Raw genomic sequence first — 23,449 nt, forward strand, 5'->3', positions numbered from 1 at the left:
TGTGCAAGTCACATTTTTCCAGGTAATGTCTATTTTGCTGCTTTATTCTGCTTTAAGGTTGACTTAAAGCAGTCTGCATACCTCAACTGACATTTTGCACTAACAAAGTACACAAAAAGTAAAAACCTTACATAACTGATCAAATTTATGTTTGGAAACAACTCTGGCTGTGGTTTTCTGTCTGTTTACCCTCTGGTTATGTCCTGAACTGAGTTGTCCTATTTCCAGTTGTTTAAAACTCCATAAGCAAAAATCCCAAGCCACATTTATTCTTCATCATTCACATTTGTACTAATTTTTCAGAATACTTTAATAAGTATTTTTCTATGTAAAATGTATTTATGTTGTTCCTTTCTTTAGTAATAGACTGCTAAAATAATCAACTCACATTGAGAGCAATTCATTGTAAGGTATTTAATGAATTAAATTTAGAGGGTTAAAATTTTTAGATAGTCTTTAGCAATATGTCATCAGGCCTTATGATAGTCTTTCAAAGAAAAAATTGAAAAAAACTTTTATAAATTCTATTAAATGTTGTTCCTTGGAAGATTTTTTTTATTTAAATTGATAAAGGCTTGCTTTACATAAGCTCACTTTAATAAGCCAAGTCAGCAAACTCACTTAGGTAATCAGTCTCTTTAATTTAGAACCACAGAGGAAAAAAAAACACATTGAAAACCAGAAAAAACTGTAATATTATTTAACAAGATCACCTTTAACCCATCAAACTGTCCTCTAAATCAGTTGGCCTGTAACATACATGTAAGACCGGTGAATTTTATCCTAAACTTAAAAAAGGCACAAGCCACAGAACTAATACATTCATTCAAGCACTGAGCATTTTTTTTTTGTTTGTTACAAACTACAAACAGGACAAATTCACTTGCTTTTATCATATTTAAGTGAGCAAAGTTCACGCAAATTACATATCTGGATATTATAGATTCAATGGACATTCACAAACCATAGAAATATATGAAAGACTTAAGTAATAAAAACTATTTTCTCTATTCCCATCATATTAAAAAGCCAGTCTTCCCAGTTAAATATACTGGAATTAATTTGCCTATTTTGCAATTCCAAAGTGTTTAAGATCAACCAAAACAAACTGTAAAGAAATATTTGAAGCCATTATTCTCATGTTAAATGTTCAGCACTCCAAGAAAGACTGGTGTAACATTGGTTGGATGTTATGCCTTGATACTGTGCTATTTAAGCTTTAACCCTGCACAGTTTGGTCCCATTGTCAGATCAGGGTCACATTATGTTCATCTCTGGTTATTTGCAAACAAGATGGGTTTTTTTTATCATGATGAAAGTACTGGCAGTGTAATATTTCCTCCTAAATCATGTACTTCTATTTTTACAAAGACTTATTTGATTAAATTGTACAAGCAATAAAAAAGCAATGAAGATTTCATTGGCCTGAATGAGAAATGAAATCTTGCAACAAAAAAAAGGCTGCATGAAAGAACTCACAAACTATAAATTTAAATGTAATGTTTATAAGAAACCTTAAACAGTGCTACCAATAGTCACAAAGTGCAACCTGAAATAGGAGATGTTAAATGTATAGTGAAAGCAGGGTATCCTGCTGTCTTAAAATATTTTCATCAGCATCAATTAATCCATTCTAGCTGATGCATATATGGATTCCACACAATTGATTATTCATCTTCTACAGATTTCTCCATCGTTCAAGACTGTCCATTGATTTCTTCCACTTTGTGGTCCTGATCTGCCTCTTTATTAACAGCCCATCTCGCACTAATTGTACAAGCATTGCCAGTGGGTTTGCGGATGATGAATCGTGTCCTTCCAGGAGGAACGGTTCCCCGACCTTGCTCTTGGTTTTCTACCCACGTAGCTTCATTGCCTCTCTTGTCATGCTAGAAAAGTTAGGAAGCAAAGAAGATATCACAAAGAGATATGAGTGATAAAAATAGCAAAGAAACTGGAAGAATGAACAAGAAACAGAATAATCTTTACCATAAAGTATGTTTTGCTTTTGGGGCTGAACTTGGAGTTCCAGTCTTCATTTTTTGTGTTTATTGCCATGTTCACTTGGTCACTGTGCGAGCTGTTTCCCTGATGGCTGCTTTTGTTCCAGTTCCTTCTTTGGATTTGGATTTTCTGGAGTTAACAAAAAAAAAAGATGAAATCCGGGCAAATGCTGAGCAACAGCTACCCACTAGCCAGTTCATTAGATACACCTTGCTAATCCCAGTTGAGCCTTTAGAATTATAATCTTATTAATGTGATTGGTGTAGACTCTTGAGTTTCTCCACTTGCTTTGTAGTATTGACATCTTTAAATCTGGTTACTGTGGAGGCTGTTGGAGCAAAATAAACTGATTTTGCATATAAAAGAAACTATCTTAAGATAATTTGAGGCTTGTGATGTGGATTATCCTGCTGGCTTCAGAAGATGGGTAGACTCCGGCCATAACAAGACTGATGTGCATTTGAATAATTCCCAAAATGTACCAAGCCAATATCCTCCCATACTATTATACCTTCACCACCATGATTCAGGAATAACATGCTTTCATGTTATTTACTCCAAATTTCGATCATACACCAATTGTTGCATCTTTGAGAAAGCAATGTGAATTCTGTTACTGTCCATTTTTTGTGAGCTTATTTAAATTGGAGCTCTGTTTCCTGCTGTTACCTGCCAGGAGTTGCAATGGTTGAGTTCTTCTCCTGCTATTGCGTTTTGCAGCATACCTTGGTTGGTACAAGTGGCTACAACTTTTATTGCTTTCTTCTCTAGAATCAGTTGAACTCTTGAAATCAACAATACATTTTCATCCACACAACTGGATATTGTCTCTTTCCTATACCATTTCCTGTAACCTAAAGAGATTGATATACATGAAAATCCCTGCAGATCAGTAGGGCTTAAACCAGTCAATCTGGCATCAAAAACCACAATGTGTTTAATATCCCTTAAATTCCCTGTCTTTTCCATTCTGATGATCAGTTTTAAATTCTGCAAGTAACACTCACTACATCTAATTGATTAAAGGCATTGAGTTACTGTCCTGTGATTGGCTGACTTGTTCTTTGAGTTACAAAGAAATGAAATGGTTGGTATTGAGACAATAATTGAAGCCATGCTGCTAAATAAACTCACAAATTCTTCTTGTGCTCGTGCTACTTCCATTGTTCCGGGTGGTTCCCTCTGTCCAAGCCGTGCCTTGCTAAAGATTTCATCTTTAGACTCTAAATTCCCATGCATTAAATCTTCATCATTCTGACAATTGGAGGATGAGGAAGAGGAGGATGAGCTGGAGCGAGAGCGTTTCCTGACACTTTTTCTGCAGAAAGAAGTAAAAAATCCACAAATTCATGACATGTCGCCTACATGACCAGAATTAAACAACTCTAAAATACAAGGTATCTGCACATACTTTGATGTCTTGTGGTATTTTGAGCAATTTTCCTCTGATTTCTCTTGACCAAAATCTTGGGAATCTCCTGTAACTCTGTCATGCATGGAATATTTTTTACGACGCTCTATGTCCAAACGAAGATCCATTGGGTCACCCTTCAGTTTTTCCCCACCGTCCTGGGCAAATCAAAACAGAGAACAGAACGTCGTGGACAGACTTTGGATTAGCAAGATAATTGTCTTTCTGTTGTCAGTCAATGGGTTGTGCACTAAGTCGTGAGAAAAAGGGGGAGGGAGGAATGCATAATTCACACATAGATGACCTGAATAAGAACAAGCTGCTTCAGAATGAAACTACCAACAAGTGCTGGGTCCAATCAGTAGGAGTACTTATTTTAGCAGCTTTTGACTTGACATTTTCAGTATATTGTGGAAATCAGCTGGAAAAGGGTTAAGATTTGTCTCAGATACACAGTCCATTACCTTTTCAAATCAACTTGTTTCTAGTCAAAGTTTGTTGTGCTTTTATGAATCTTGAGCCATCAAATAGCACCAGTATATCTTCCACACTTCACTCGCCTTACATATTTCACTGTGCTTCCTGATGTTGATTGCCACATTCAAAGTGCTTTGAGAGCAAGTTGTCTGGTAAATTTCCTGGTTTAAACAAACTTCACTTTATTTAAATTTGGCTTTCATACTGATACAATGAACTAACAACATTGCTTGTATGGAAGGGGGGGTTTAAATGTAAATGACTGGTTCCGCAGTGTTTCACGAGTCATTTTGCAGAAATACAACTTAAGCATGAATCCAAATAAATACAACTCTGTTCATTATAATAGTGATTAATTTTGACCCAATTTATTCACAACAAGTCAGGCTCTGTTTGTGGTTCTGTTTAAGCCAATACAAATAATTCCAAGAAAACACTGTACTCTTTATGCCAATTCAACCTATTTGATCCAATTAGAAAACATAATACTCTAAAAGTGTATGTAAGCTTTAGGAAATCCCACAGTGTAAATGCACAACTCATACAAAACCTGTTCAATTTGTTTTTCCAACTAAAGTAGTTCATGTTTACCCTAGCAATGTTTGCATTTCCCATTTGCAAGCTGACTCAATGTGTCAGAGCACATTGAAAAGGAAACTGTGATCAATCATGTGGAACCAAGTGCAGTTACATTAAGTGGTTACAGTACTTTGCAAAAGTTTCAACTACAAACTACAGTGTATTTTATTGTGACCAAACACAAATGATCACAAAATGGAAGTGGAAAGAAAAATGGCACGTGCTTTAAGACCTGTTTTTACAAATATTAAGCTGAAAAGTGTAGCATGCATTTGTATTCAGCACCCTTTATCCTTATATTCCTAAATAGAATTCCCACTAGAAGCACTAACCCTAACCCTAACCCTTAATCTTAGCATAAAAATAGATGCTCTGTAAAAGGTTTGAGTGTTTAGAACTAAATGTATGGGTTAGGCAGGGGTGGGCAACTCCAGGCCTCGAGGGCCGTTCTCCTGCAACTTTTAGATGTGTCTCTACTTCAACACACCTGAGTCAAATAATGAGGTCATTAGCAGGACTCTGGAGAACTTGACTGCACTTAGGAGATGATTCAGCTGTTGGATTCAAGCGTGTTGGATCAGGGAGACATCTAAGAGTTGCAGGACACCGGCCCTCGAGGACCAGGATTGCCCATCCCTGGGTTAGGGGCTATGCTCTGCTTTAATGACACCAGAATGTTTTGAAGGACTTACTAAATTCTATGAGTGGAGGAAAACAAACATCCTGACTATATCACCTTCACCCTAAGATATGATGGTGGCGGCATCATGCTGTTGAAGTGCCTTTTCTACAGCAGGAGCAGGGAAGCTGGCATTATTGGAGAGATTTATGTGAATATATGCAGGGAAATCTTTAAAGAAAACTGGTTAATCTGCAAAGTCTTGGGTGGATCATCACCTACAATAACGCTAAAAAAAAGCCAGAGCCACAATGATATGGTGTTATATGTTAGTTTTATAAGAAAGGTGTAGATCTTAATCTAATTTAAAATCTGTTGCAGGATCAATTGTTGTTTAGACAGAAAATCTAAAGTCTCTGGGTATGCAAAGTTGTTAAAGATATATCCCAAAAACCAGCAGGTGTAATTGCATCTAAATGCTACATACTTAGCAGGACAGATAAATGCATGAAACATTTTCACATTTGTACTTGTAAAAAACAGAAATAAAACAATTCCTATATCATTTTCATTCCACTTCACAATTATGCACTACTTTGTTTTGGTCATTCACATAAAAATCAAATGAAATACATTGAAGGTTTGAGGTTTTAATGCAAAAAATTGTGGAGAAGGTGAAAGGATACGAGTACTTTTGCAATACACTGTAATGTTGGTTATTTTAGTTTCTCTTTTGTTATTGTTAATATTTTTTTCATTATTTTTTAGAGCATACTTACAAAGACATTTCTTAAGAGTCCCTTGGACAGGCTTTGGCACATCCATTCCTGACCATATTGCTTTATTAGCCTCAGTCAAGCTTGTGCCCACAATACAAACAAATCACCATGTGAGGTGATACAACAAACAAAAAGGCCAAAGTGCCTTTTTTTCATTTTTTTTAGACTTTGACCATCTTCCCTCATGGAAAGCCAGGGGCTTCAGGAGGGTGCAGTCTAAAGGCATCTGGCTTGCTCGCTTGTCTGCTGCAGTTTTTCCAACAAATGTCATACAGCAAAGTGTTCAGTCACCTTGTAAGTCCCATCCTCTGAGCTTTTCATCGCCTCGAAAAGCTGAGGGTGTTTCTTAAAAGCACTTGGTGAAACATCAATCCGCCTGTGGGAAAGAATCACAGTTAAGGCCAAAAAAACAAGATTGCATGTGGTCGACACTAGAATAGCCACTAAATAAACAGCAAGTTATGCTGGACCAAGAAAGCAACATAAAATGGAATAAAGAGAAAAAGAATTGTCAGAAAACAAAACTGACATCCACCAAGTGTGAGAACAAAAAAAGACAAAAATCCATGAAAGTCTGTTGATTATCAGATAGGAAAGATGAAAGAAATACCTGACAGCTGTTAAAAGAGGACGTGAAGCCACAGCACACTGAAGGTGAGAGGGTCACTCAATAGGCGACTCTACCTGTGTATCTCTGGGCTTTTTCTTGGCTTCATCATTTCCTTCTCTGCTGCTTGCCTTTGGTACAAGGTGAATCGCTCGTTTAGAGTCATGCCAGAAGACGGAAAGTGCTGGGCTGAGAGGGTAAAGGTTCAAACAGAAGAGGCTATGGGTATTTATTTCAATTCACTTCTCATATAGTGCCAGTTCACAACAAGGCAAGACAAGAAAGTTAAATCAAAATCAACCCAATTCATTCCAGTGTAATCCAATCACATAGATTCCAATGCCTTTCAACCCAATCCATTATGGCTGTATGGGTTTATAAAGTTGTGATGGGTAATGCAGCTTGTACTGTGTGTCCAGATAAGTCTCCTAAGTAGATTTTTCAACAAAGACCATTGCTGTTTTATGTTCCTTTTAAATATGTTACAGTATTCTTATCTCATTGTTGCTTCATCATGTTCTAAACTTCAATGACTCAAGTAAAATTCTGAAAAAATGGAGCCCATTTATTTTTATTACTTCAAAATTCATACCAGCTGTAGAAACTGTGATAAAATATAGAGCAGACATGTGACTCACCCTTGATGTGGTGAACAATGGTGACAATGTGCTGAGCAAACAGCTCAGATGGGCTTCTCTGTGACTGAGTAGCCTGAACGTGTTGAAAGATGGAGCGAAACTCCTGATGCTTTTTCGATGACTGCACCAAGTCCTGAGACAACTGGCGCTCTTCAGCTAAAATATCTGAAGAGCTGAAATGACAACAGCGCAGTCTATCAGTGCTGTTCTCTATGACAAGGCAGCCCAATGCATCTGACTACAACAGTCTCCAAAAAAAGGAACTGTGAGTAAAACTTAAATAAAAAAATATATAAGCAATTCAAAATGCAAATGAAAACATTTTTAATCTTTAATTTCAAATCATTATTTTATAGGTTCTTTCACCATTTGTATGATAATTATAGAGATTTGTGAAGTTACTGGATATAAGAAAAACTCCCCAAATATACTGACCTTTCAGAATGGAAAATTGCCATCACTTTTGAGATATGCATATGTATTTTTATTAAAAGTCTTCCTTATATACGTATAGTAATTATCCATAACATTATGACCATCTGCCAAACCATGAGCTGGTTCCTAGGTTGTTGTTACTAAAACAGACCTGACTCATTAGGTTATGGGCTCTACTAAATCCCTGAAAGTGGTCTGACATCAATATATTAATAGCAGATCCTTTAAGTTCACTGCAGACCAGGAACAGCACAAGAGCTACATTTTTGTCACTGCTCTGATCCAGTCATCTAGCCTTCACAATTTGACCCTTGTAACACCCACTCAAAACCATATGCATTTCCATTGTTTCCTACTTTTGACACATCGAGTTTGGCGACAAAGTGTTCACTAGTTGCCACTCAGTAATAGGTGCCACAAGGAGACAGTCATTTTCACTTCCCCTGCCAGTGGTCATAATGTTATGCCTACACAATTTATTTGCATGGGATAGTTACAACAACTAGAATAACCACAACCCTTTTATCAAATTGGCTTACCTGCAGTTCACGTCTCTGACTGAAACCATTTAAATTTCAAACCATGGCAAAGAGATCAGTTGTTCAGAGAGAATAAACATTCATCAGTCAAACACATAATACTTGAATCTGTTTATGGACACTCACCTTATAGGGTCATCTCTTAGAAAATCCATTCTTACATTGCACTTTGGTTCCTGTTTTCTTAATATAAGAGGCTTGTCCTCTCCTCTGACCAAAAACAACTCTCTGTCAGAATTTTGACTCAGTGGTGTTTCAGGACACTGAAAAGAGGGAGATTTGGCTGTCTTCCTTATTTTAAAGCTCATTTCTGAAGACAGGTCCTTGAAATCTCTTGCTGGCTCACATTTACCAAGTGCAGCAGCAGTGGCTTCTGATTTATCCAGTTTTCCACTGAGATACATCTCCCTTACCATGGCATCAACCTCTGTTTGCCCAAACTGTGCACAAGCTGCATTTTGCCACTTTTCAAAGAATTTTTGGGCTGAATGAGAGGCCTTGCTCTTTGGCTTTGAAGCCTCATCTCCATTTTGCCACTCTTTCTGGAGTGACTTTAAAGGTGGCCTGATGATGAGATCATCATCCTTGTCTTCCAATTCAGCAGACAAAAATGGGGAGGCCTTCAAAAAGCTTCTCAGGGACATTTCCCTGTCAGTGTCCTCCTTGCGTTGTTTTGGGAAAGAGTCAGAGGAAACTACTGAAGCTTTCCCATTTGATTTTCCTTTTTCATTATCCACATCACTGGCTTCTTTGACTTTGCCATTTTCCCAAGCAGATTTAGATTTTTTGGTGTGCTCCTCCAAAAACCTAAGGAATAAAAGAGATAAAACGTTTCATGCAAGAAAAAACTCAATTAAATTAGTAGAAAAGTATGCATTTGACCTATGGAACAAAACCAGGTTAAATGAAACATTAAAATGCTTTAACCTCATCAAACAATGCAATCTGTTGCAAGTTTGAAGACGGAACAAAATAAATTTGTATGATTACGCAGAAAACTTAAAAGATGAGCCTTACTTCTTAAAAGCAATGGAGAGGGCCGTTTTATCTCCATCCAGGTATTCCTCAGTGGTGAAGAAGTCAAAGCTGGAAAGCATGGGATTAAGACCTTCATTAGAGGCCTTTCTGACTGTGGAGGAACCTGATGCCACCTCCGTCATAGGAGAGCCATTCCTGGTGTCATTTGTGATTTTGATGGGACTTGGTTGATTAACAGTTTGGTTGCTTTGCCCAACATTAGCTTCAGTGTTGACAAGGGGACTGCTTCTCTTTGGACTACTGCAGTCTGTCAGGCTCTGCCAGGTCCTCTCAGCTTTCCCACAGCCTGCACCTTCTCTAGCATCTCCTGCCAATAACCCAACATGCTCCACTGACTCGTCATCTCCCCCTCCTCCTTTTTGGACTTCCTTGGAAGCCAGATGCTTCTCCTTGACATCTTTGGTGTTTTGATTATTCAGCAGCGAGGCCGCCCTACGTTTCGGAGAGGAGGAGTGTGACGAGGAAGAAGAATGCTGTGAGTGTCTGGACAAGGGAGAGGACGATCTGTCAGATTGCTGAGAGTGACCCTGAGGGGGACTTCCTGAGCGTTTTTGCACATTGTGTGATCGCCCTCTTGAATGATTGAACTGCTGTTGCTGCTGGTGCTGCTGCTGCTGCTGCTGTTGATACTGCTGCTGTTTTTGAGGGTACTGCTTGAAATTTTTCCAGTACGGACGAAAGTTATTGTTGTTGTAGCCACCACCCCCACGGTGGTAGCGTCCACGGTTAAAGTGGCCCCTTCCTCGACCCCTAAAATTGTAGGGCCTCCGGAAGCCACGGTGATACCCTCTGAACTCTCTGTTGTTCTGGTACGCCCTTGGATATTTCTTCTCCCGGTTGTGAAATGGAGAATGAGATCTTGACCGAGACCTAGAGCTATGAAGAAGTATAGAGAAAAGACAGCATGTGGTAATTTAAAAAAAGCTATAGTTAGAAACATTTTTCTCATGATAAATATTTTGAACTCTTTGACTAAACAGATTGGACAGATGGGTATACTGGGAGTATTTTCCCAGCTAGATTTGGATTCACTTATCACAGTAGTCAAGAAAAATAGCTGCTCTGTTGATCGAAATGAACCAGCACTCTTTAAAAAACAAGAATTTCTGTCATGCTGTTCCCAAGTTTTACTGTCATGTAAATTGCCATATAAATTGATGGGCTCAATTTGCAAGAGTTATCTGTATCATAAATTAGCATAGCACTGCCCATACCCTACATATTGCTATTAGCTCCTGATCAGATGGATGAAAAAAAACAAAAAAAAACTCCTGTACTTTTCCACAACCTACACAAAATACACATTTTGAAAATACTTCTGTCCCGAAATGAATAGTTGTGGTGCTGAAACGAATGGAGCGCAACCAATCAATCTTATAAAGGAAATGCTGTTGCTAAGCCAAAATTGGTAAGCAAAACTCCAAATATAGCAAAATGTTATCAAGTATTTATCTTGGTACACATGAAATATGAAAAAAAAAGAACTGTCAGCAAGATAGCAGCTTGTTTTGGGTCAATAATTATTGAATATCATTAAAAAGTACTGGTTCCATTGGCATTTTCTTTCTTATAACATTGAACTTATTGTTTTCTGTATTTTTAAACTTGTTTTGAAGATGGCATCTTTTGCAGTGCTGCAAAAAATAGCATTATTTTTGAGTTACCGCAGAATAAGAGGCATATTTTTCCATTCTGCATAAGAGAATATGTCTCTATTCAGCCGACTGCAGGCTTTGATGGCCTGTCTAATTAACAACCCATCTAATCTAAGGTTTATCTATAGCGCTTTTCTAGTCGTGACTGACCACTCAAAGTGCTCTACAAGGACCACACTAACTTAATTGTACTCACACACATAAACACATTTATACACTGATATATGGATTGGTAATCAACTTGTGGTTAAGAGTCTTTCCCAGGGGCTCAGATTACAAAACGATTACTCTTCTTTTTGAGCGACAGTCACCTGCAATGTAACTGAATGATCGTATGTAATGGGCATCACACTTTTGAGTGTGCAAAGAGTCAGCCAAAATCTGTAAATTCAGATTATTCACACAGCACCAGCTCCTAACAGATATTATCATAAAAAGGAGCTCTGTTGTAAAGCTGGTTAGTGAGGTTTTATCTTTATGAATTCTCAGGGGTGCCCAAAGGCGGTCCTCAAGGACCTGCACATTTTAGTTCTCTCCCTGGTGGTAGTAACAACCTTTTCAGCTTGTCAATGTTCTTTTTAGGCTATCTAACAAGCCATCATTTGATTCAGGTGTGTTAAACCAGGGAGAAAACTAAAACATGCAGGATGTTTTAGTCAGGCCCTCGAGTACTGACTTTGGGCACCACTGCCGGAGTCTATACCATAACCTGGGGTTGATGCAAACAGACGTGTTGCTCTGACATGTTGGGTTGTTTTTCGGAAATCCTTGTTTTTATTTTACCATAAACATTCTATTCTTAGGGTAGTTAAAGTTTAAGTTTGCTTGAAGAATGGAAAATTAGATATTTTTTATTTATAGTTCTTACAGAAATCCAACTTAACAAAATTATGCATTAGCACATCAAAGCTTGATATTTATAAAGTGGATACTGCTGACTGACACATCTGTACTCTTAAGGACAACAGCTTTGACAGAAAATGAGTAAAATTAGTCAAATAACAGCTTTAACAGGCTCAAGATGTTTATCATTGGCATGAAAACATAAACACCTTTCCTAGAACTTTAAACTGCAGGATGTACTTAAAATGTGTTGTGTCTACCTGCTGTGTGTCAGCTAAAAGTTATAAAACACATGTTGGTACATAACATCTGTGTTTTCATGTTGAGAGAAGGTCCAATAGGAGAGAGGCAAAATTCCTCTAAGAAATGCTGCCGAGCCTGGCATGACCACAAGGGGGCTCTGCTGCATTTCCAAATGTGCGGCACACAAACCTGAGGCTTTAACACAGTCTTGGAGTTATGTTTCTATACCTTTCTTGATATCCTAAAGCAGTCGTTTTATGCAAAACATGCTTTTTTGAGATGAAACAACTTTTTTACTCTATATCCGCAACTTTCTAGTTGTATATTTTAGACTACGAAAGTTGTACATTTTAGACAGGCAGCAGTTTTCTTTAGCGACTCAGAGATTTAATCAGCAGAATTTTTTTGTAACCTTTTTATGCCGCTGGAATTGGAAATGACAGCCAAGCATTCAATGCTAAAGAGTTATAATAAGTAAAACCTTACTGAAATTCATCTAAGTCCAAATAAACACATGCAAGATACAACGTCAAAACGGGCAGGGAAAGCAGATCCACAGAACATGCAAATACATTCTGAATCCATATAATCTGTAAAAGCATATAACTCACCCTGCATGTTTTGTCATTGCAATAGATAGCGAAAGAGAGAAGGCAGCACTCTGAGCAGTACTGCACACTTTACAAGCTACAGATACTCTGGACAGCTGTGGTGGAGCACAGCAGAGTCACATGGACCGTATAAAAGCAGAAAAAAAAAAAAAAAAAAACTACTTGAATCCTTGTTTGACTCTATGTGTGCCACTCATAGGCTCCTCAAGTTTTAAAATGTTATTAAGAAAGAATGATTTTTCCACCAAAACTTCTCATGTTTCTGGATCTTCTTAATGCTTCAAGTTAGTGACTCCCCTACTTGGTCGCTGACTGAAGTGATGGTGTTTAGTATATAAAATTGCTAGAGGTGAGAGTTCATAGTGGAGAGTCTTTTGCCAGCTTTGACAGCTTGTGAAAATATTTTCACCACACATTTTTTCACACAAAACCCTCTAGTTTAAATGTTTTTTGAATCTGTGGGGGTTTATATATATATATATATATATATATATATATATATATATATATATATATATATATATATATATATATATATATATAAACACAGATATTTCAAAAGAATATTTGTTTACGTATGTATTAGTGTTAATTCTGTAAATATTTAACTTCATCCATCCATTTTCAGTTCCTGTTTGTTAAAGCTTATTTGCACATGTGCTATGGTGGCTTGAAGTAGAATAAAGCATGAGATTCCTTCCATGTCTCTTCTTTAGGCTAATTTTAATACAAGCTGCAGCGCTGCCAGGAAATTAGCAACCCTGCCTTTTTATTGCAGTGCCACAGACATTCTGCCAGAAACAGCAAATACATCAGTGAAGGTTCACAGCTTCTTCCAGGCACACACAGCTCACCCTCTTGACTGGGCTTCACTGCTCTCTCTGCTCAGGGAGCACAGACAAACACTAGCTTTTAAATTTAAAGCTTGACAAATATTGAGATTATTCCATCAGTTTAAGTAACTTGCAGATGATTTTCAAAGTCATGCCAGTGTAGCTGGGCCCGACTAAGGGCTTCTATCAGCAGCTAGACTCACTCTTAAATATTAATTTCCTCTTGCTCTGTTCATATTGGAGTCTTGCTCTGAAAATACTCTAAGAAAGTAGGGTCTTGCATGAAAGAAATTCAATATCCGGATAACAAGAAAAGCTACAAATTCAAATTATTTTGCCATTATTACATAAATTACAACAGAATATAAAACTTTAAGCACATAAAAGGTAAAGACGGCATCAGAAAATTTAGTGCACACTTTTTGTGATTCTTTTTCTTAAAATTACACTTAAATCAGTGCATTCTTCGTTCATGTATTTAAATGTAATGGTTGTTCTTCACCAGGTCATAATATGTTAAAGCCAATAGCGTGTCAGCACATTCAAAATCACGAAAAAAAAAGTATATGACCTTCACCACAAAGGTGAAGTATATGACCTTTCATACACAACAGTGACCTTTCATACCTGTACCGGTGCTTCCTGGACCGGGAACGACTTCTGGACTGTGATGACGAACGGGACCTTGATCGGGACCTCGAACGGCTCCGAGATCTCGACATGGATCTTGTCGACCTGGACATCACTGTGATCAAGCTGTCACACAGAAGGATGGTGAAGAAATCAGGACACTCTTTATATAAAATATCTGTAGAGTTAATTTAAAAGGCCTGAAGTTGCAGCAAAAAGAAAATAAAGCATTTCTGAAGATTAAATTCCTTAAACAAAACTTTCAATCATCCAGGTTGCATGTAAAAAGCATGATCTGAAGTCCATGGTGAGCAGCTGTGATGAAGGAAGAAGGCAGTATGTCGAGCAGATCAAACAGAGGCGGTTTTATTTAGTTGCTGATCATTTGCATAGAGGGCCGTCTCCTGTCAGTCATCTGACTCCTTATATTGTTAGTCTACAAAACTTGGAATATGACATGCTGCATGGATTTTTGCATCATTTACATTCATTTAACGTTTATATATTTGAATTAGATCTCTCCAGCCTGCCCGCTTGTATTGACACTGTAAATTGCCCATTTCTAAAATACTGGTTCAAAATTATAAAAGAATAGAAATATACCTTTGTGTCCCACAGTGGGGAGATTCTGATGTAACAGCTGCAAAGTGACACCACATCAAGACATGTAGGATTACACCAAAGAAAAAGCATTAAACTAACTATATAAACAAAATTGAGAAAATTCCACTGTACAAAATTGCAACATAAAATACAGTGCAATTATCAGAAATAACATACACAGATCCAAGGAACAAGAAACTGAGTAGGATCGTCTTTTTAAGTACATGTGTATTTGTGCATTAAAAACACCAGACTACTTACAATATATTAAAATAAAAACAGAGAATTCAAGGAGATGTGCAAATACCAACAGAAATGCTATTTAAAATAAGTACATTTGTGCAAATAACCAGTTTATTTCTTCACCAGTGAATCGGTGAAAGGTATGGCTAGTTGAATGTTTACAGATGTGGTAAGCTGTTTTGCACAGATGCATGAAAGGAAGTAATGCAAATTACTGTACATTTAAATGTCAAAGTGACAGTTGACAGAATGGGGATAAAGAGGGCTAATCTGGTGTTTTGTTTAGCTCATCAGATTAGGTTAAGCTTTACTTTTAAACTCAGGTCTGACAAGGCCACAGGTAAATGTTTAACAGTCCCTTCACCACACCAGTGGACAAGCATTATTTGGTAATGCCAAGTGGTTTCCTGTTAGTTAATAATATGTTATTTAGATATCAGGGAGAAGTTTTCCTGAACTTGCATGTTCTAAGCAAACAGGTCTGTACAAACTTTTCACTATAAAGTTTTATCTCATGGCTTCCCTTTAAGACCCCAAAATTGTAATTTAGTACAGAAAGACTTTCCATTTCTTGCCAATGTCCATGGGGCATTTTATGTTAGGAACAATTGAGAGTACATGCAAGCCAGGGATCAAATAATTGATCTCTTCTTATTAGAGCCATCTTCAGGGATTTTGGAGGGAGGATATTGCAGAATACACGTGACAGGGAATTTAAGCGCATCACGCACAATTGCATGGTGGTCCTGCTGTGCATTCTTGTTACTATTTAGGTAAAGAACAGAAATGGTTCTGTTGTCTCCTGCCTCCAGCTCATGCTCAGTGAATATTCTACTCCTGTTGTACGTTGAGGTTTGTTGTTTTTGGCGCTGGAAGAGCAATTTCCTGCAGAAGAGCCTCAACAGACCGTTTCTTTAGCCAACTGCAGAATTCAAGACAGGCGGTCAGATGTGGCCCTTTGCATTATGAATGGCCAATTTCCTAATTTATGCATTTCTATCTGACAAAGAGGTACATCAGCAATTTATCTTTTATGGACTCCTGTGCATATAATTGTTTTAGGAGGGTCATCATCATTTGGTCTGTTTTATGCAATTTCACCCTTTGCTATCACCCCTTTTTATACCATTTATACGCCACTAATCAAAAAGTGCTCTCGTAAACAAATAGGCATGAGCAATCTGCCCTGTACTAAATTGTGAAACACTTTAGAGTCTACTCTAAGGGAAACTTCACATTTATTTATCTGTACACCTTTAATTCTGTCAGACTGAGCCTTGCCATGCTTTTGGAAAATGTAATTAAATAATTCAACAATATCTCATTTTGTGCCATTCAGTAACAAATATTTCTTCACTTACCCCTAAACCTAGTAACTGGTTGTGGCACCTTTAGATACATCATCTGTTTTTAAGCATTACTATCACTAGCAATTGTTTATCAATCTAGAAAAATGTTGCTACACTCTTCTTTGTAGAATGTCTTTAATTCAGCCAGAATGAAGAATTTCAGAGCTTGAATGACCTGTTTAAGCTTAAACTTCAGCATTTCAAACAAATTTATATCCATCCTTTCACTCAGTAGGTCCAGGCATTTAGAAATGGACTTGCTGGTGCATCATTTGTCTAGCAGCATAACCTAAATCTAGTTTTGGTTATGGTCACAAACAGATGATGACATTATTCTTCATGTTTGTTTGCCAAAGAGGAAAGTTTATGCAAATTCATCAAGGTTCTGAAGCAAGTGAACCAGTGAGGATCACAATACCACCACCAGATACGACTGTTGGCATTATATACTTTTTCTGAAATTTACTTTACCCCCGATGTGAAGTGGGACACAACTTCTAAAAGTTTTCAGTTTGCCTTTTAACAAACCAATTTATTTTTCAAAATTATTTGAAGAGTGATAAAGATGTGTTCTGGTAAATGTGAAAGGGGCAATTGTGCTTTTTTGCTTGTGGTGATTCTTGTCTAACAGGTTGCCAATGGATGACATTTTTAATGGAATCTTAATCTGAATTTAAAATATTTTTGGTGTGAAACATTTTAAATGCTACAAAATATTAAAGCACAAGAAAACTGTATGACTGTGGGTTTGTTTTCACTGCACTATGCATAGATACATTGTGCAATATCACAACAATCCCATCTTGTAACAACAACATACACTAATTAGGTCCAGTATAAATATTACTAGTTCATTGCAAATAATTTATGTTCTACCTGAGAAACTCGGTCATCTCTTGAGGAAAGCGTAGAGCCCATATATATCCATCGTTTTCTCTTATACAATCTTTTTATTTATTTATTTCAAATAGACAAAAGTAAAATCAAGAAAGAAGAAAAAAATAAAAGTTAAAAACAAGTTATCATGCCCAAGTGACATGCAATTTTATAAATTCTGCTCGAAAAGGAGCAGGTAGAAGATATAAGATCTTATAATGTCCTGCCCCTTTCATACTCATCAACTTATAATCAATCAAATGTTGAAACACAAAAAAGACATTGTGGAAATTGCTTCCACCTTACATGATATTTAAATCTTACATTCTCATCTTTAGATGTACAATTATTTAAATTAATTGTAAAATAGCATATCAATTATGATATGCTATTTTTATATCATCAATAGCATTTATGGACTTTAAAACGCTCATCCTATAGAACATATTTTCCAATAAGCTCCTTTTTAAACAGTTTTTTGAGCTGGTTTATATGTGAACTTTTTTTTACCCCTCCAGAGGGTCTTTTTGTGGGCTCTAGTGTCCCTTATATGAAAGTAGGCTGACAGGAAAGGAGGAAGGAGAGGGGGAAAGACATGCAGTAAATGTCACCGGGTCCAGGAGTCGAACCCGCGACGGCCGCGTCGAGGACTCAAGGCCTCCCAACATGGGTCGCACTATCCCCTATGCTATCACGGCACGCCCCTATGTGAAATTTTTTAACTCATCATTCAATCCATTCCATATATCTACTCCACACACCGATAAACAAAAACTCTTTTTGGTTGTTCTAATACATTGTTTTTTAAAATCTCCTTCTCTTCTTAAATTATAATATACAAGATCATTTAGGAACATGCTGGGACATGCATGTCCCAGCATGTTCCTAAATGATCATGTTCCTAAATGATCAGTACTGAAGAAGCAGCAAGCTAACAGGCATGTTAGGATGCACATAATGTGGTGTGATTAGAGATGGGAGCTGATTGATGGAGGTCCTATCAACCAGCCATAATGTTGTCCCTTTCCCAGTATCATTTGTTTGTTGGAGAAAAAGCACAAGTGGAATTTGAATGTCAAGTTCTTAATCCTGGTGTTTTTTTCTAACTTTGTCATTAACACTATAAAAACATAGAAGGAAGATACAGCCACATGCAAATGGTGAGTCAAAGAGAAGGATTATGACACTGCTGCAATTTTCTTAATTGAAAAAAAGCTTTTTAAAATATTCCAATTGTCAATTGTCCAAACTCATCAACATTTTAGACTATGGGAAGCATCACTTTTAAACTGCAGTAAATTATCCAGTGTCAGCTGGCTTAAGAATTTTCATAGGGATGTAAAGATAAAATCCCAGGTATTACCTCTGGGTACTGATCAAGTCCCTTTAGGAAGGATAGAACCAGAGTCCAATCATTAAAAAAACAACAACACACAATTCCAAGTCACTACTGCTATTTAACTGAAGTCAAGGTCAATTTCATGTTACACAGATGGCAAACTGCAATACAAGTCATGATCATAATTATTGTTCTTACAAATTTGGGTTTCCCCTGATAACTTGGATATTTTTTCACCGTATTTTCCAAAGTTCACAATTCAAAAGAGACTGTATTGACTGCTGTAGCTCATGAACAAAGTCTGATTCTTAACCTGTTGAAGCTTTTGAATTTTTTCAGATACTGTAAGCAAACTACAGATAGTCCACTTGTACAACTTTTATAACCTTACATAACCATTTTCTCACTTGTCAACTCTATCTAATTGTGTGGAAGCTTGATCAACTTGATTATGCTAATTGAAGTATTAGCAACAGGTTTCAAAACATCTGTCAGCCAGTGCTTCAGTCCGACAGCTCCATTGATAACAGGCTGAAGCTGCCTTGGTGCTCCTCCCTGTGTGGTCGGCAGCCTGGTCACTAAGATTTTAGGCCGTGGAGAGCTTGGGTCTTTCATCACTCACAATTTCTTTTTCAGACACCAATAAGCACACTGACATAGAATTACTTCAGTTATTTGTATTATATGTCTGAGAATCATTCATTGAGGATCATTTTTTTAATTTAAGGACATATTTTTTTTCCCATATCCAAACTCAGATCTTATCATAATGTTGTCCCTTTCCCAGTATCATTTGTTTGTTGAAGAAAAAACACAAGTGGAATTTGAATGTCAAGTTCTTAATCCTGGTGTTTTTTTCTAAATTTGTCATTAACACTATAAAAACATAGAAGGAAGATACAGCCACATGCAAATGCAAAAAAGGAACAAATAACTTTTCAGGAACAAGGTGTGAAACTAGAAAAGCAGGTCTAAAACACAGAGTGGCTAGTTAAGCAATGAGCAATCAGGGATGTCATATCTGAAGAAAAGTCAAACAGAGTTGTTTTCTGCAATATACACTAACACACATTCATACAGTTAATTAGGACTCCCCTCAGAGAAGACAAGAACAGCTGTATAATCCCCATCAGCTGTTTATTTCATGTAAGGGCAAAAACAGCTCTGATCAACAATGACACTGCAACCCGATACGCCTCTCAAAGCGTTTGAGGAGAAATGCTCCACTCAATCAGCCAGCCTATCATTAAGACTGGGATGCCAAAGTGGCAGCTGGAATCACATTTGCTATCTATATGTGCCCCTGAGACACCCTGCTCCCTTTTTCAGAAAAGCCGCAGCAACTGTCACTGGCACAATGTTTAGCTGTTGAAATGTAGCAGACTCTCTTTGTATTCCCTGAAGATGCTTCAGTACATGCTGGAGCTGTTAATAAATAACAAAGCCTCTGGCAGGATTGCATGTGGCACAGTATCATTCCCTTGGCTGGAAATTAATGATATTCTGAGAACAGCTGACATTCTCTTTTCTTCAGGGAGTTACAGTAGCTTCAAGATAGACAACTGCAAGATCAACAGGCGTGTCACTCAAAATAAAAAGAAGTCAGAATTTTCCTTTACCTCAGCAACATTTAGATTGCAGTGAGACAAGTGGATCTTTTACAATCTATTTTCACTTTTATGACAATAATCAAGAGTTAACTGCTGCTACATAGTTTTTCTTAAAGCCCTGGTGAGTGTAACAGAGGCATCCTTACACTGACATACCCCTAAGCTGTCTGTCAGCACCACATTTGCAGATCTCTTCTGCACAGAAGGTGGAGCTCATCGGCTGAAGGTCCAATCTATTTTGGTCTGTGAGGAAAAGTCTGTCAAATTTATGACTTCTATATGTTTCTAAAGCACACTCAGTTGTTTGCTTTCATGTGGCTTGGTGTCTTTTCATAATGCCAGATACACATCATAGTTATTTGTGGTTGTTTAGGAGTGGCATAATTGGCGTATTTAACCAAATTCTTTCACCCTAAAGGAGATAATGTGTTCTGTTAAGAAAGGCTTGCAACTATAAATAAAAAAAGAAAAGGGGATGAAAAATTCTCTCTAAAATAGCTGTTTGCATCAGTCATCATTTCCTATAAGATACTAATATCAAGTTCTCTCTGAGGTTAATAATAATTTGGTTAATTTGGTTATTTAAAAAAAAATCAAAGACAACACATAAAAGAGGAGAAAAAGCATGCATGTGTTTTTTTCAAAAACTGCAAGAAATTAAGCCTTTTACTGACTGATACCAATTTTTTGTTTTCTATTTAAGGATGGTAACAAAATTGCCACATCTTGCTAAAATCCAATATGCTGATCAAGAAAGAAATTCCAACCTCCAATGAATTCACTGGTACATTGTTAAAGAATAGCACAAACATACTTCTACCAGTTTCCCTTTCAAGAGGAAATATTCCATATGCGCTTCCAAAGTGCATACGTGGGAAAAAAAACTTAAATGAGTTGTGCCATTTCAATGAGCCAGGCACACCCTTTCATAGTGCCTTTGTGTGTACTTTTAATGCAGATGATGTTTGCCAAAGAGGATCAACCTCAAGACCATATCCTGCTGCCTAAGGATGAGTAAAGCTTTCAAATGTTTTCCTCCAGAAGCAGATTCAGCATGGACACGAGGAAACCCAAGAAGATGAGCATTTTATGCAATTTTTGGCTGTCTTGGTTAAGGATTTAAACTGTTCACTGTAGGGGGAGGAAAAACTTATTGAAGCCTGTAATCACAACATTCTTTACTGGGCTAACCACCAAGAACAGCAGCCATGTAACTAGTTAAAATAAACAGCCCATTTTCTTGAAGCTCTCAACTGCATCCTCAAGTGATCAGGCTGTGGAAACTGCTGAATGAATCGTGTTAGGGGGCATGCCAAAACCTATAAATGGTTTAAAATGCCTTAAAAATTCTTCTTTGGGGCATTTTAAAGCCAGGGAGGCTAATTATTGCCCCAACACCCTGTCATAACCTGTACATAAAATAAACACACTCTGCTATGGTAGATTCAACTTTTTGTTGTTTCAGTTGTCCCAAAAATCTAACATCCCAAAATATACTGACAAACATTTATCAAGTGACTGCCTTGCATGAATAATAAAAATATAATGCGATATCTATTTTTAGAGTAAAGCCTATTATTTAACAATACATAATATATATATATTTTTTTTTTTTTATTTTTTTTTTTTTTTACTTTCGTTAAGGAAAGAAAAGAAAATACCACCTACCGGTCGGCGTTTTATCGGTCTGCACCGCCGCCTCACATTCAGTCCTCCTGGTGGAAATGGTAGAATGGTGAAAATGTGTAAAAAACCAGTTTCTGTCCGTCTCTAGGCGAGTTTGTGCTCCTGAAACCAACTTCTGAGTGTGTCTGACTCGGCTGAGGTCTGCGGTGCTCAAAGAAAAAAGGGGGTGTGACAGTGACAGCTCCTTGCTGCTCGTAGGTTCGTGTTTCCTTCCGCCTTACCCGCTCTTTACCTCCGTCTGACCGCCTTTCTTTCACTGGCGTGGCGCAAACAGCACAGCGGGCACGAGCTTAAGCCACGAGCTCACAATAGATCGGTCCTTTTAAATAAGTCAAGTACATAAAAGTAAACCAGAAAACCACAGAAAGAATGTAGGCAATTCAATATGAAAAGAGAGACTGAATAAATAGGTTTATTACACACTTGAAATGCCTCAAGCTTTTAATTATGTTCATTTTTATGATTCTGCGTGACAGCTGTTGAAAACCCAAAACTCAGGTTCCCTAATGAATATTAAATAAGACTGATATGAACAATGATACTGGATACAAAAAAGTCATATGACTATCACAATAGAAGGCTGGTGACTTTACAGTGTCCGTAAGTCACCGAGGCACTCCACAAGGTAAGGCTGTTAAATGAGCAGGCTGCACATAATGTTGTGCCCCCATACATTTGTTTGAAAATTGAGTGAATGAGTGAGTCAGTCAGTCACTGCATAGAGTCAGCGCTTCAATAAAATCATAAAATACTTTAAAATAAATATACAATGACTGTTCCATCCATTCATTTTATATACCTACTTATCCTTGGCTGTATGGACGAAGGCTGTCCAGAGGTCATTGGGGAAGAGGTGGAGTACACCCTGGACAGATCAGACTGTTGGTTTTCATTAAAAATAGGAACACAACTTCTGCATTTAAGATCGAGGTGGAAAGCCAAGAAATTTAAGATGCTAGAAATAGGCATTGTAATGTTTCTATAATCAGCGATGATTTTGCGTAGCCTCTGCATCCACTGAGTTTTACTAAATCCAAAATAGGTCTACTAAGAAATTTGAGAGCTCTGCATGCTGATTTCCTTTTCCATTTGGACGTAGCACCTGTCTACACTGCCAGAAGTACCAATTCCATGGTTCATAACCATGGTATCATTGTGCTTGACTGGACAGTAAACTATAATCTGTAGAGTTTTATCAAGAGAAAGATGAGACAGAAGACCCGACAAGGCAGAGGGCTTAAGACTGCAATTAGCACTCTGGGCTCCTTTAACATTTCAACAGTACCACAGAAGTAGCACCATGCAGAGATGCCGTAAAATTAGTAAGAAAAGACACTGAAATGATGTGAGCCCAGGTAAAGGGGGTACCCACAGCCATAATGCTAGTTGCATGTAACTGTAGCCCTTTGCTTCATAAGCAGCTGAATGGAGAAATTGCCATGAGTTGAAGCACCAAACCATTAATTTTACTGGAATGCTGTAAAACTTGCAACAAAGATTTCTGAACTTTTGACAAAATTAATTATCATTGAAAATGTCTACATGTTGTATGGTTTTTAAATGCGTCTTCCATTATACTTTTTACAGCAGAGAGGAATTCTGTCATTCTTGAAAATGAATGACCAGAATGAAAATAACTGTAAAAACTGTCAAAGGGCAACAAGATTCTGTTTGGATAGCTAAATTCCAGCACTACCACAGAACCTAATGTTCACACACAAAAAAAAAGGTAGTGATGTCTCCAGCTTGAACTTTAATTCATGAAATGAAGATTTAAAATACTGAGACTAAACTGCCATGTA

The 23,449-nt window shown here is 37.3% G+C and overlaps 1 protein-coding gene across 4 annotated transcripts; it reads right to left on the reverse strand.

The window, feature by feature from the left end:
* Window positions 1-621: 621 nt before the first annotated feature.
* thrap3a (thyroid hormone receptor associated protein 3a) lies at window positions 622-21,958 on the reverse strand. Of its 4 annotated transcripts, XM_032559161.1 has the most exons (12): window positions 21,869-21,958; window positions 21,630-21,788; window positions 13,939-14,067; window positions 9,106-10,002; window positions 8,215-8,895; window positions 7,115-7,287; window positions 6,554-6,665; window positions 6,161-6,245; window positions 3,416-3,573; window positions 3,139-3,322; window positions 1,990-2,133; window positions 622-1,889 (listed from the first exon to the last, which is right to left on the reverse strand). In XM_032559161.1, the coding sequence occupies exons 3-12, from the start codon at window positions 14,052-14,054 to the stop codon at window positions 1,698-1,700; spliced, it is 2,742 nt and encodes a 913-aa protein (XP_032415052.1). In that variant the 5' UTR covers window positions 14,055-14,067; window positions 21,630-21,788; window positions 21,869-21,958; the 3' UTR covers window positions 622-1,697. The 4 variants fall into 4 exon arrangements, with proteins under 4 accessions (XP_032415052.1, XP_032415051.1, XP_032415053.1 ...); XM_032559160.1 differs by having other exon boundaries at window positions 21,630-21,941; XM_032559162.1 differs by lacking the exons at window positions 13,939-14,067; window positions 21,630-21,788; window positions 21,869-21,958 and adding an exon at window positions 12,479-12,606.
* Window positions 21,959-23,449: the final 1,491 nt, after the last annotated feature.

Source organism: Xiphophorus hellerii, chromosome 3 (assembly GCF_003331165.1).
Source record: "Xiphophorus hellerii strain 12219 chromosome 3, Xiphophorus_hellerii-4.1, whole genome shotgun sequence".
NCBI lineage: Eukaryota > Metazoa > Chordata > Actinopteri > Cyprinodontiformes > Poeciliidae > Xiphophorus > Xiphophorus hellerii.

What these genes read in the sequence shown, in the direction of transcription:
- thrap3a (XM_032559161.1), bottom strand. Translation starts at nt 14,054, where the DNA reads ATGTCCAGGTCGACAAGATCCATGTCGAGATCTCGGAGCCGTTCGAGG. An exon ending in CACGAGCACAAGAAGAATTT is followed by an intron (nt 2,134 to 3,138) that starts GTGAGTTTATTT and finishes TGTTAACTCCAG; the next exon opens with AAAATCCAAATCCAAAGAAG. An exon ending in AAAGCAAAACATACTTTATG is followed by an intron (nt 1,890 to 1,989) that starts GTAAAGATTATT and finishes TAACTTTTCTAG; the next exon opens with CATGACAAGAGAGGCAATGA.